The following is a 13,314-nucleotide window of genomic DNA, read 5'->3' on the forward strand; positions in this document are numbered from 1 at the left end:
AGCCATAAGACTCCTGAACATCTAATCAAATGGCTACCCAGACTACTTGCATTGCCCCCCCCTCGGTCTTTTAATCTGCTGCTACTCTCTGTTATTATTTATACATAGTGTACATAGCCTCGCTATTGTTATTTTATTGCTGCTCTTCAATTATTTGTTATTTTTATTTGTTATTATTTATTAAATTCTTATTCTAATTTTTCTTTTTTTTCTTTGACTTATTCAGGAGAATGTCAGGTCATCCGTCTGTGAGCTGAAGCTGAAGCTGAAGCGCAGCTGGGTCATGCAGTAAGACAATGATCCAAAACACACAATAAAGTCTACATGAAAATGGTTCAAAAGAAACAAATTTGAGGTTTTGGAAGTCCCAAACCTAATCCCAATTGAGATGTTTGGCAGGACTTGAAATGAGGAGTTGAAAACCCACAAATGTCGTGAGTTAAAGCAGTTCCGCAAGACTTGGGCTCTCGAGTGGCATAGCGTTTAAAGGCACTGCATCTCAGTGCAAGAGGCATCACTGCAGTCCCTGGTTTGAATCCAGACTTCATCACATCTGGCTGGGATTGGGAGTCCCATAGGGCTGTGCACAATTGGCCAGGGTAGGCTGTCATTATAGATACGAATTTGTTCTTAACTGACTTGCCTAGTTAAATTTAAGTAATAATGGATAAAAAAGACTGCGCCAAAATTCTTCCACAGCGATGTGAGAGACTGATCAGCAACTACAGGAAGCATATGGTTTCAGTCATTGCAGCTAAAGGTGGCTAACCAGTTATTGAGTGTAAGGAGGAAAATACTTTTACAAACAGGGGAGTTGGGTGTTGCATAACTGTAACGTCGTTCTTCGTTTGTCGAAAGAGAGTCGGACCGAAATGCAGCGTGGTGGTTACTCATGTCTTTAATGAAGGAATCGCGATACATGAAATAACTTAATCAAATACAAAACAACAAACGGAATGTGAAACCTAATTACAGCCTATCTGGTGAACACTACACAGAGACAGGAACATTCACCCACGAAATACAAAGTGAAACCCAGGCTACCTAAATACGGTTCCCAATCAGAGACAACGAGAATCACCTGACTCTGATTGAGAACCGCCTCAGGCAGCCAAGCCTATGCAACACCCCTACTCAGCCGCAATCCCAATAACTACAAAACCCCAATACGAAATACCCCAAAATAAACCCATGTCACACCATGACCCAGACCAAATATATAACGAAACACAAAACACTATAACCAAGGCGTGACAATAACTATGGATCCGCCCCCTTTTTTTCAATTTTCGCCAAAAATGACATACCCAAATCTAACTGCCTGTAGCCCAGGCCCTGAAGCAAGGATATGCATATTATTGGTGCCATTTGAAAGGAAAAACTTTGAAGTTTGTGGAAATGTGAAAGGAATGTAGGAGAATAGAACACATTAGATCTGATAAAAGAAAATATAAAGAAAAAAACAACTGTTATTTTGTATTGTTTTGTACCATCATCTTTGAAATACAAGAGAAAGGCCATACCATATTATTCCAGCCCAGTTGCAATTTAGATTTAGGCAAATAGATGGCAGCAGTGTATGTGCAAAGTTTTAGACTGATCCAATGAACCATTGCATTTCTGTTTAACATTTTGTATCTAGACTGCCCAATGTGCCTAATTTGTGCCTAAAAGGGTGCCATACACACAAGAGCATTAGTGAGGTCTGTCACTGATGTTGGGCAATTCAGCCTGGCTAGCAGTCAGCGTTCCAATTAATCCCAAAGGTATTCAATGGAGTTGAGGTGACGGCTCTGTGCAGGCCAGTCAAGTTCTTCCACACCGATCGCGAAAAAAATAATTCTGTATGGACATCGCTTTGTACATGAGGGCATTTTATTTATTTATTTATTTATTTTATTTAACCTTTATTTAATCAGGTAGGCAAGTTCTCATTTGCAACTGCGACCTGGCCAAGATAAAGCGTAGCAATTCGACATATACAACAACACAGAGTTACACATGGAATAAACAAAACATACAGTCAATAATACAGTAGAACAAAAGAAAACAAAAAGTCTATATACAGTGAGTGCAAATGAGGTAAGTTTAGGAAATAAATAGGCCATGGTGGCGAAATAATTACAATATAGCAATTAAACACTGGAATGTTAGATCGGCAGAAGATAAATGTGCAGGTAGAGATACTGGGGTGCAAAGGAGCAAAATAAATAAATAAATACCACTATGGGGATGATGTAGGTAGATAGATGGGATGTTTAACAGATAGGCTATGTACAGGTGCAGTGATCTGTAAACTGCTCTGACAGCTGGTGCTTAAAGCTAGTGAGGGAGATGTGAGTCTCCAGCTTCAGAGATTTTTGCAATTCGTTCCAGTCATGGGCAGCAGAGAACTGGAAGGAAAGTCGAGCAAAGGAGGAATTGGCATTGGGGGTGACCAGTGAGATATACCTGCTGGAGGGTGTGCTACGAGTGGGTGCTGCTATGGTGACCAGTGAGCTGAGATAAGGCAGGGCTTTACCTAGCAGAGACTTGTAGATAACCTGTAGCCAGTGGGTTTGGCGACGAGTATGAAGCGAGGGCCAACCAACGAGAGCGTACAGGTCGCAATGGTGGGTAGTGTATGGGGCTTTGGTGACAAAACGCATGGCACTGTGATAGACTGCATCCAGTTTGTTGAGTAGAGTGTTGGAGGCTATTTTATAGATGACATCACCGAAGTCGAGGATAGGTAGGATGGTCAGTTTTACGAGGGTATGTTTGGCAGCATGCGTGAAGGATGCTTTGTTGCGATATAGGAAGCCGATTTCTAGATTTAATTTTGGATTGGAGATGCTTAATGTGAGTCTGGAAGGAGAGTTTACAGTCTAACCAGACACCTAGGTATTTGTAGTTGTCCACGTATTCTAAGTCAGAGCCGTCCAGAGTAGTGATGCTGGACGGGCGAGCAGGTGCGGGCAGTGATCGATTGAAAAGCATGCATTTAGTTTTACTTGCATTTAAGAGCAGTTGGAAGCCATGGAAGGAGAGTTGTATGGCATTGAAGCTCGTCTGGAGGTTAGTTAACAAGGAGGGCCAGAAGTAATATTATTATTATTATTTTTATTATTATTATTATTATTAAATATACAGAATTGTCATGCAGGTGAAAGAGGACCCAAAAGCGACTTAACAGAAACAGAGTTTATTTAAGTCCAAACAGGGAATAACAGAAATCCTCTAGTCTGTAGAGGGGAATAACTGGAGAAGCGGCCACAGACTGCAGGTCGCTTCGGGTAGGCGCAGGCCGTAGTTGACAGAGACACCTGCTCACACGCAGCATCTGATGAAGGCAAAAAACACGACAGGACAGGGCGATACACAATCACAGCAAAAACACGACAGGACAGGGCGAAACGCAATCACAGCATGGTGAATACTAAACAAGGAACCGACGGGACAGGAACGGAACACAAAGGAATAAATAGGGACTCTAATCAGGGGAAAGGATCGGGAACAGGTGTGGGAAGACTAAATGATGATTAGGGGAATAGGAACAGCTGGGAGCAGGAACGGAACGATAGAGAGAAGAGAGAGCGAGAGAGTGAGAGAGGGAGGGGGAGAGAGAGGGATAGAAGGAGGGAAAGAACCAAATAAGACCAGCAGAGGGAAACGAATAGAATGGGGAGCACAGGGACAAGACATGATAATAAATGACAAACATGACAGTACCCCCCACTCACCGAGCGCCTCCTGGCGCACTCGAGGAGGAATCCTGGCGGCAACGGAGGAAATCATCGATGAGTGAACGGTCCAGCACGTCCCGAGACGGAACCCAACTCCTCTCCTCAGGACCGTAACCCTCCCAATCCACTAAGTATTGGTGACCCCGTCCCCGAGAACGCATGTCCATGATCTTATGTACCTTGTAAATAGGTGCGCTCTCGACAAGGACGGGAGGGGGAGGGAAGACGAACGGGGGTGCGAAGAAAGGGCTTAACACAGGAGACATGGAAGACAGGATGGACGCGACGAAGATGTCGCGGAAGAAGCAGTCGCACAGCGACAGGATTGACGACCTGGGAGACACGGAACGGACCAATGAACCGCGGAGTCAACTTACGAGAAGCTGTCGTAAGAGGAAGGTTGCGAGTGGAAAGCCACACTCTCTGGCCGCAACAATACCTTGGACTCTTAATCCTGCGTTTATTGGCGGCTCTCACCGTCTGTGCCCTGTAACGGCAAAGTGCAGACCTCACCCTCCTCCAGGTGCGCTCACAACGTTGGACAAACGCTTGAGCGGAGGGAACGCTGGACTCGGCAAGCTGGGATGAGAACAGAGGAGGCTGGTAACCCAGACTACTCTGAAACGGAGATAACCCGGTAGCAGACGAAGGAAGCGAATTGTGAGCGTATTCTGCCCAGGGAGCTGTTCTGCCCAAGACGCAGGGTTTCTGAAAGAAAGGCTGCGTAGTATGCGACCAATCGTCTGATTGGCCCTCTCTGCTTGACCGTTAGACTGGGGATGAAACCCGGAAGAGAGACTGACGGACGCACCAATCAAACGACAGAACTCCCTCCAAAACTGTGACGTGAATTGCGGGCCTCTGTCTGAAACGGCGTCTAACGGGAGGCCATGAATTCTGAATACATTCTTAATAATGATTTGTGCCGTCTCCTTAGCGGAAGGAAGTTTAGCGAGGGGAATGAAATGTGCCGCCTTAGAGAACCTATCGACAACCGTCAGAATCACAGTCTTCCCCGCAGACAAAGGCAGACCGGTAATGAAGTCTAAGGCAATGTGAGACCATGGTCGAGAAGGAATGGGGAGCGGTCTGAGACGACCGGCAGGAGGAGAGTTACCCGACTTAGTCTGCGCGCAGTCCGAACAAGCAGCCACGAAACGGCGCGTGTCACGCTCCTGAGTCGGCCACCAAAAGCGCTGGCGAATAGACGCAAGAGTGCCTCGAACACCGGGATGACCAGCTAACTTGGCAGAGTGAGCCCACTGAAGAACAGCCAGACGAGTGGAAACAGGAACGAAAAGGAGGTTACTAGGACAAGCGCGCGGCGACGCAGTGTGCGTGAGTGCTTGCTTAACCTGTCTTTCAATTCCCCAGACTGTTAACCCGACAACACGCCCATAAGGAAGAATCCCCTCGGGATCAGTAGAAGCCACAGAAGAACTAAACAGACGGGATAAGGCATCAGGCTTGGTGTTCTTGCTACCCGGACGGTAAGAAATCACAAACTCGAAACGAGCGAAAAACAACGCCCAACGAGCTTGACGGGCATTAAGTCGTTTGGCAGAACGGATGTACTCAAGGTTCTTATGGTCTGTCCAAACGACAAAAGGAACGGTCGCCCCCTCCAACCACTGTCGCCATTCGCCTAGGGCTAAGCGGATGGCGAGCAGTTCACGGTTACCCACATCATAGTTGCGCTCAGATGGCGACAGGCGATGAGAAAAATAAGCGCAAGGATGAACCTTATCGTCAGACTGGAAGCGCTGGGATAGAATGGCTCCCACGCCTACCTCTGAAGCGTCAACCTCGACAATGAATTGTCTAGTGACGTCAGGAGTAACGAGGATAGGAGCGGACGTAAAACGTTCTTTTAGAAGATCAAAAGCTCCCTGGGCGGAACCGGACCACTTAAAACACGTCTTGACAGAAGTAAGAGCTGTGAGAGGGGCAGCAACTTGACCGAAATTACGAATGAAACGCCGATAGAAATTAGCGAAACCTAAAAAGCGCTGCAACTCGACACGTGACCTTGGAACGGGCCAATCACTGACAGCTTGGACCTTAGCGGAATCCATCTGAATGCCTTCAGCGGAAATAACGGAACCGAGAAAAGTAACGGAGGAGACATGAAAAGAGCACTTCTCAGCCTTTACGTAGAGACAATTCTCTAAAAGGCGCTGTAGAACACGTCGAACGTGCTGAACATGAATCTCGAGTGACGGAGAAAAAATCAGGATATCGTCAAGATAGACAAAAACAAAAATGTTCAGCATGTCTCTCAGAACATCATTAACTAATGCCTGAAAAACAGCTGGCGCATTGGCGAGACCGAACGGCAGAACCCGGTACTCAAAATGCCCTAACGGAGTGTTAAACGCCGTTTTCCACTCGTCCCCCTCTCTGATGCGCACGAGATGGTAAGCGTTACGAAGGTCCAACTTAGTAAAGCACCTGGCTCCCTGCAGAATCTCGAAGGCTGATGACATAAGGGGGAAGCGGATAACGATTCTTAACCGTTATGTCATTCAGCCCTCGATAATCCACGCAGGGGCGCAGAGTACCGTCCTTCTTCTTAACAAAAAGAACCCCGCCCCGGCCGGAGAAGAAGAAGGCACTATGGTACCGGCGTCAAGAGACACAGACAAATAATCCTCGAGAGCCTTACGTTCGGGAGCCGACAGAGAGTATAGTCTACCTCGAGGAGGAGTGGTCCCCGGAAGGAGATCAATACTACAATCATACGACCGGTGAGGGGGAAGGGAGTTGGCTCGGGACCGACTGAAGACCGTGCGCAGATCATGATATTCCTCCGGCACTCCTGTCAAATCGCCAGGTTCCTCCTGAGAAGTAGGGACAGAAGAAACGGGAGGGATGGCAGACATTAAACACTTCACATGACAAGAAACGTTCCAGGATAGGATAGAATTACTAGACCAATTAATAGAAGGATTATGACATACTAGCCAGGGATGACCCAAAACAACAGGTGTAAACGGTGAACGAAAAATCAAAAAAGAAATAGTCTCACTGTGGTTACCAGATACTGTGAGGGTTAAAGGTAGTGTCTCAAATCTGATACTGGGAAGATGACTACCATCTAAGGCGAACATGGGCGTAGGCTTATCTAACTCTCTGAAAGGAATGTCATGTTTCCGAACCCATGCTTCGTCCATGAAACAACCCTCAGCCCCAGAGTCTATCAAGGCACTACATGTAGCACCCGAACCGGTCCAGCGTAGATGGACCGACAAAGTAGTACAGGATTTTGATGGAGAGACTTGAGTAGTTGCGCTCACCTGTAGCCCTCCGCTTACAGATGAGCTCTGGCTTTTACTGGACATGAATTAACAAAATGTCCAGCAACTCCGCAATAGAGGCACAGGCGGTTGGTGATCCTCCATTCCCTCTCCTTAGTCGAGATGCGAATCCCTCCCAGCTGCATGGGCTCAGACTCTGAGCCAGAGGAGGGAGATGGTTGCGATGCGGAGCAGGGAAACACCGTTGATGCGAGCTCTCTTCCACGAGCCCGGTGACGAAGATCTACCCGTCGTTCTATGCGGATGGCGAGAGCAATCAAAGAGTCCACATCTGAAGGAACCTCCCGGGAGAAAATCTCATCCTTAACCACTGCGTGGAGTCCCTCCAGAAAACGAGCGAGCAGCGCCGGCTCGTTCCACTCACTAGAGGCAGCAAGAGTGCGAAACTCAATAGAATAATCCGTTATGGACCGTTCACCTTGGCGTAAGGAAGCCAGGGCCCTAGAAGCCTCCCTACCAAAAACTGAACGGTCAAAAACCCGAATCATCTCCTCTTTAAAGTTCTGGAACTTGTTAGAGCAATCAGCCCTTGCCTCCCAGATAGCTGTGCCCCATTCTCGAGCCCGGCCAGTAAGGAGTGAAATGACGTAAGCAACCCGAGCTCTCTCTCTAGAGTATGTGTTGGGTTGGAGAGAGAACACAATCTCACACTGCGTGAGAAAGGAGCGGCACTCAGTGGGCTGCCCGGAGTAGCAAGGTGGGTTATTAACCCTAGGTTCTGGAGGCTCGGCAGGCCAGGAAGTAACAGGTGGCACGAGACGTAGACTCTGGAACTGTCCAGAGAGGTCGGAAACCTGAGCGGCCAGGTTCTCCACGGCATGGCGAGCAGCAGACAATTCCTGCTCGTGTCTGCCGAGCATGGCTCCTTGGATCTCGACGGCAGTGTAACGAGCGTCTGAAGTCGCTGGGTCCATTCCTTGGTAGGTTCCTTCTGTCATGCAGGTGAAAGAGGACCCAAAAGCGACTTAACAGAAACAGAGTTTATTTAAGTCCAAACAGGGAATAACAGAAATCCTCTAGTCTGTAGAGGGGAATAACTGGAGAAGCGGCCACAGACTGCAGGTCGCTTCGGGTAGGCGCAGGCCGTAGTTGACAGAGACACCTGCTCACACGCAGCATCTGATGAAGGCAAAAAAACACGACAGGACAGGGCGATACACAATCACAGCAAAAACACGACAGGACAGGGCGAAACGCAATCACAGCATGGTGAATACTAAACAAGGAACCGACGGGACAGGAACGGAACACAAAGGAATAAATAGGGACTCTAATCAGGGGGAAAGGATCGGGAACAGGTGTGGGAAGACTAAATGATGATTAGGGGAATAGGAACAGCTGGGAGCAGGAACGGAACGATAGAGAGAAGAGAGAGCGAGAGAGTGAGAGAGGGAGGGGGAGAGAGAGGGATAGAAGGAGGGAAAGAACCAAATAAGACCAGCAGAGGGAAACGAATAGAATGGGGAGCACAGGGACAAGACATGATAATAAATGACAAACATGACACAGAATAGTGTCGTCTGCGTAGAGGTGGATCAGAGAATCACCAGCAGCAAGAGAACCATCATTGATGTATACAGAAAAGAGAGTCGGTCCGAGAATTCAACCCTGTGGCACACCCATAGAGACTGTCAGAGGTACGGACAACAGTCACTCCGATTTGACACACTGAACTCTATCAGAGAAGTAGTTGGTAAACCAGGCAAGGCAATCATTTGAGAAACCAAGTCTGTCGAGTCTGCCAATAAGAATGTTGTGATTGACAGAGTCGAAAGCCTTGGCCAGGTCGATGAATACAGCTGCACAGTAATGTCTCTTGTCGATGGCGGTTATGATGTCATTTAGAACCTTGAGCGTGGCTAAGGTGCACCCATGACCAGCTCTGAAACCAGATTGCATAGTGGAGAAGGTATGGTGGGATTCAAAAGGATCAGTAATCTGTTTGTTAACTTGGCTTTCGAAGACCTTAGAAAGACAGGGTAGGATAAATATAGGTCTGTAGCAGTTTGGGTCTAGAGTGTCACCCCCTTTGAAGAGGGGGATGACCGCGGCAGCTTTCCAATCTTTGGGAATCTCAGACGATACTAAAAGAGAGGTTGAACAGGCTAGTAATAGGGGTTGCAACAATTTTGGCAGATAATTTTTAGAAAGAGAGGGTCCAGATTGTCTAGCCCATCTTATTTGTAGGGGTCCAGATTTTGCAGCTCTTTCAGAACATCAGCTATCTGGATTTGGGTAAAGGAGAAATGGTCGGGTCTTTGGCAAGTTTTTTGGGGGGGTGCCGGGCCGTTGACCGGGGTAGGGGTAGCTATGTGGAAAGCATGGCCAGCCGTAGAGAAATGCTTATTGAAATTCTCAATTTTAGTGGATTTATCGGTGGGGACAGTGTTCCCTAGCCTCAGACCAGTGGGAAGCTGGGAGGAGGTGCTCTTATTCTCCATGGACTTTACAGTTTCCCATAACTTTTTTTGAGTTAGTACTACAGGATGCGTTTGAAAAAGCTTGCCTTAGCCTTTCTAACTGCCTGTGTATATTTGTTCCTAACTTCCCTGAAAAGTTGCATATCACGGGGGCTATTCGATGCTAATTCAGAATGCCACAGGATGTTTTTGTGCTGGTCAAGGGCAGAAAGGTCTGGCGTGAACCAAGGACTATATCTATTCCTAGTTCTACATTTTTTGAGAGAGGCATGCTTATTTAAGATGGCGAGGAAGGCACTTTTAAAGAATAGCCAGGCATCATCCACTGACCGGATGAGGTCAATGTCATTCCAGAATACCCCGGCCAGGTCGATTAGAAAGGCCTGCTCGCAGAAGTGTTTCAGGGAGCGTTTGACAGTGATGAGGGGTGGTCGTTTGGTCGCAGACCCATTACGGATGCAGGCAATGAGGCAGTAATCGCTGAGATCTTGATTGAAAACAACAGAAGTGTATTTGTCATACTGAAACAGGGAAAGGGCCTTCCCCAAACTGTTGCCACAAAGTTGGAAGCATTGAATCGTCTAGAATGTCATTGTATGCTGTAGTGTTAAGATTTCCCTTCCCTGGAACTAAGGGACCAAGGCTGAACCACAACACTTTACAGTTGGCACTACCCATTTAGGCAGGTAGCGTTCTCCTGGCATCATTTGTCCGTTGTGCTGCCAGATGGTGAAGTGTGATTCATCACTCCAGAGAAGACGTTTCCACTGCTCCAGAGTCCAATGGTGTCAAGCTTTACACCACTCAAGCTGGCACTTGGCATTGCGCATAGTGATCTTAGGCTTGTGTGAGGCTACTCGGCCATGGAAACCCATTTCATAAAACTTCCAACAAACAGTTATTGTGCTGACATTGCTTCCAGTGGCAGTTTGGAAGTTAGTACTGAGTGTTGCAACCGAGGACAGATTATTTTTACGCACTACATGCTTCAGCACTCGGGCGTAGCGCTCTGTGAGCTTGTGTAGCCTGCCAGTTCGCTGCTGAGCTATTGTTTCTTCTAGTCGTTTCCTTTTTACAACAACAGCACTTACAGTTGACTATAGCAGCTCTAGCAGGGCAGAACTTTTACAAACTGACCTGTTGAAAAGGTGGCATCCTATGATAGTGCCATGTTGAAAGTCACCGGGCGTACCTCAGTAAGGCAATTCTACTGCCAATGTTTGTTTATGGGGATTGCATGGCTGTGTGCTCAATTTTACACACCTGTCAGCAATGTGTGTGTGTGTGTGTGTGTGTGTGTGTGTGTGTGTGTGTGTGTGTGTGTGTGTGTGTGTGTGTGTGTGTGTGTGTGTGTGTGTGTGTGTGTGTGTGTGTGTGTGTGTGTGTGTGTGTGTGTGTGTGTGTGCGTGTGCGTGTGCGTGTGCGTGTGTGTGTTGCTGGACCAGACTGATGAGGGTGTCACTCTCCATGGCTAATGTTCGCTAATGCAGTGCCGTCACCGACTGTGTTACAAATGGCACTCTTTTCTTTATTAAGACCATTTATTTTCACCAGGGCTCGTAGAGTTCTGGTCAAAAGTCGTGCACTGTATAGGGAATAGGGTTCCATTTGAGAGGCAAACTCTGATAAGGATGTCGTAGTGTTTACATAATAGAGGGTTTCTGGCCCTATTAGCAAACTCTCAAACGAGCATGAATAAACGACTAGCTTCACACTAATGGGCCATCTACCCTTCTGTCACATTCAGTGTTGCCTGGAACCAATCAGATGGTTCGCTTTGATATCTGAGTGCGGAGCCTAACAGAAAGGGTTGGCTGTTTGGCTGTTTGGCTGTCAAGCTCAGAGGGTTTGATCTTGTTGACTATCACGTGTTTGGGGAGACAGAGTTAATATCGTTCCCTGTCATAATATTCACTATTACAGATGACTGGGACCGACACAATGGCAGGTGAAACAGGAAGTAGCCCCTGACTCTTAAGGATGAAGAGGTGTATCTTGATGTATCATTGTATCATGTGAAGTGGTGTATCATTTCTGCTATCTTCAATATTACAATACCAATGCAATTATTGGACGCTAAGTACACTTCAGATGCTAATACCCTCCCCCATGTTGGAACATAACAATTTCATTGAATTCATAGAGGCGATAACGATACTCACAAGTATTTCTTATTTTCGTAGACGTCGTGCAGCTTTAAAACGTGAGGGTGTTCTATGAGCTTCAGAATCGCTATTTCCCGCTCAACCTGTAAGAGAAAAACAAAACACGGACACAGAAAAACTAGTTTATCCTCCTCAAACCTATACAGGGGACTGACAACTGAGCACACAGGCTTCAGGGGTATGCTACAGATTGTTAAGACCATCTACTCTAAAATGTACTCTCTGTACATAATTCGAAACAACGCTGTAGTACTGCTTCCACATACTGTAGGATTGATGGTATTTTGCCTGTAAAAAAATGTTTATATGACCTCCTTACAAACATGCTCATTTTAAGCACATTCTTGTCTGCATAAGCCTTTTCTACCTCCCGTGCACGAGTGGTAGCTTAGTAGACCTACACTGTAAGACCTTTCTGTATTTTCAACAGTAAAACACTGTAGGATGCACAGTATAATACCATAAATGTGTTTTACAGCATTCATGCTGTAGATTGCACTGCATTATGGGTAACATACGGAAAACTAGTGTGTTTAACTGTCATTTGAAAGCCTCTTGTAAAAAATACTCTAACATACTGTATTTCTTTACAGTAATAGCTTATGCTTACTGTAGATTCAAATGATCCATTGCAGGCACCAAACTTATGCTGTCGGGTGAGACACATGAAGCTCAGACTGTTTTAGTAAATGTCTTATTGAAGAGGCTGTGAGGTGGAAGAATATTTTCAGCAGCTGCCAGGTAGGTACCTTGCCTTGTCTATAAGTATATTAATTGCTAGCCAACGTTGAACTACTGCGCGTTTCCTTAGCTAACCTAGCTCAACAGCTAGCTAGCTCAAGTTAACAAAAGCCATTTTCGGTCTGCTCTAAATTGCTCCTAAATATCTAGCTGTGCGACCTAGAAAAACATCACCCAGAGAATTTTGTGAATGTAGGCTTTTCCATCGCTCTGCGGTCCAACTCATCCCAAATGTCTCAATTGAGTTGAGGTCAGGTGATTGTGGAGGCCGGGTCATCTGATGCAGCACTCCATCACTCTCCTTCTTGATCAAATAGCCCTTATACAGCCTGGAGGTGTCTAGCTGAAAAACAAATGAAAGTCCCACTAAATGCAAACCAGATGGGTTGGCGTATCACTGCAGAATCCTCCTCCATGCTTCAAGGTGGGAACCACACATGCGGAGGATGATCCGTTCACTTACTCCGCGTCTCACAAAGACACGGCAGTTGGAAGCATAAATCTCAAATTTGGACTCATCAGACCAAAGGACAGATTTCCACCAGTATAATATCCATTGCTCGTGTTTCTTGGCCCAAGCAAGTCTCTTCTTCTTATTGGTGTCCTTTAGAAGTGGTTTCTTTGCAGCAATTCGACCATGAAGGCATGATTCATGCAGTCTACTCTAAACAGTTGATGTTGAGATGTGTCTGTTACTTGAACTCTGTGAAGCATTTATTTGGGCTGCAATTTCTGAGGCTGTTAACTCTAATGAACTTATCCTCTGCAGCAGAGATAACTCTGGGTCATCCTTTCCTCTGGTGGTCTTCATGAGAGCCAGTTTCATCATAGCGCTTGATGGTGATTGCGACGCCTTTTGAAGAAAGTTTAAAAGTTCTTGAAAGTTCTTGATTGACTGACCTTCATGTCTTAAAGTAACGATGGACTGTCGTTTCTCTTTGCTTAT

The 13,314-nt window shown here is 46.4% G+C and overlaps 1 protein-coding gene across 4 annotated transcripts in view; it reads right to left on the bottom strand.

Annotated features, from left to right (window-relative positions):
* brsk2a (BR serine/threonine kinase 2a) overlaps positions 1 to 13,314 on the bottom strand; it is a 545,611-nt gene that overhangs the window by 164,701 nt on the left and 367,596 nt on the right. For all 4 annotated transcript variants that reach the window (XM_046358089.1, XM_046358080.1, XM_046358106.1 and 1 more), the window contains exon 3: positions 11,625 to 11,710. In XM_046358089.1, the coding sequence (XP_046214045.1) occupies positions 11,625 to 11,710 (86 nt within the window). The remainder of the gene's footprint in view (positions 1 to 11,624; positions 11,711 to 13,314) is intronic.

The sequence above is a fragment of the Oncorhynchus gorbuscha genome, linkage group LG01, assembly GCF_021184085.1.
Source record: "Oncorhynchus gorbuscha isolate QuinsamMale2020 ecotype Even-year linkage group LG01, OgorEven_v1.0, whole genome shotgun sequence".
NCBI classification, from domain to species: Eukaryota; Metazoa; Chordata; class Actinopteri; order Salmoniformes; family Salmonidae; genus Oncorhynchus; species Oncorhynchus gorbuscha.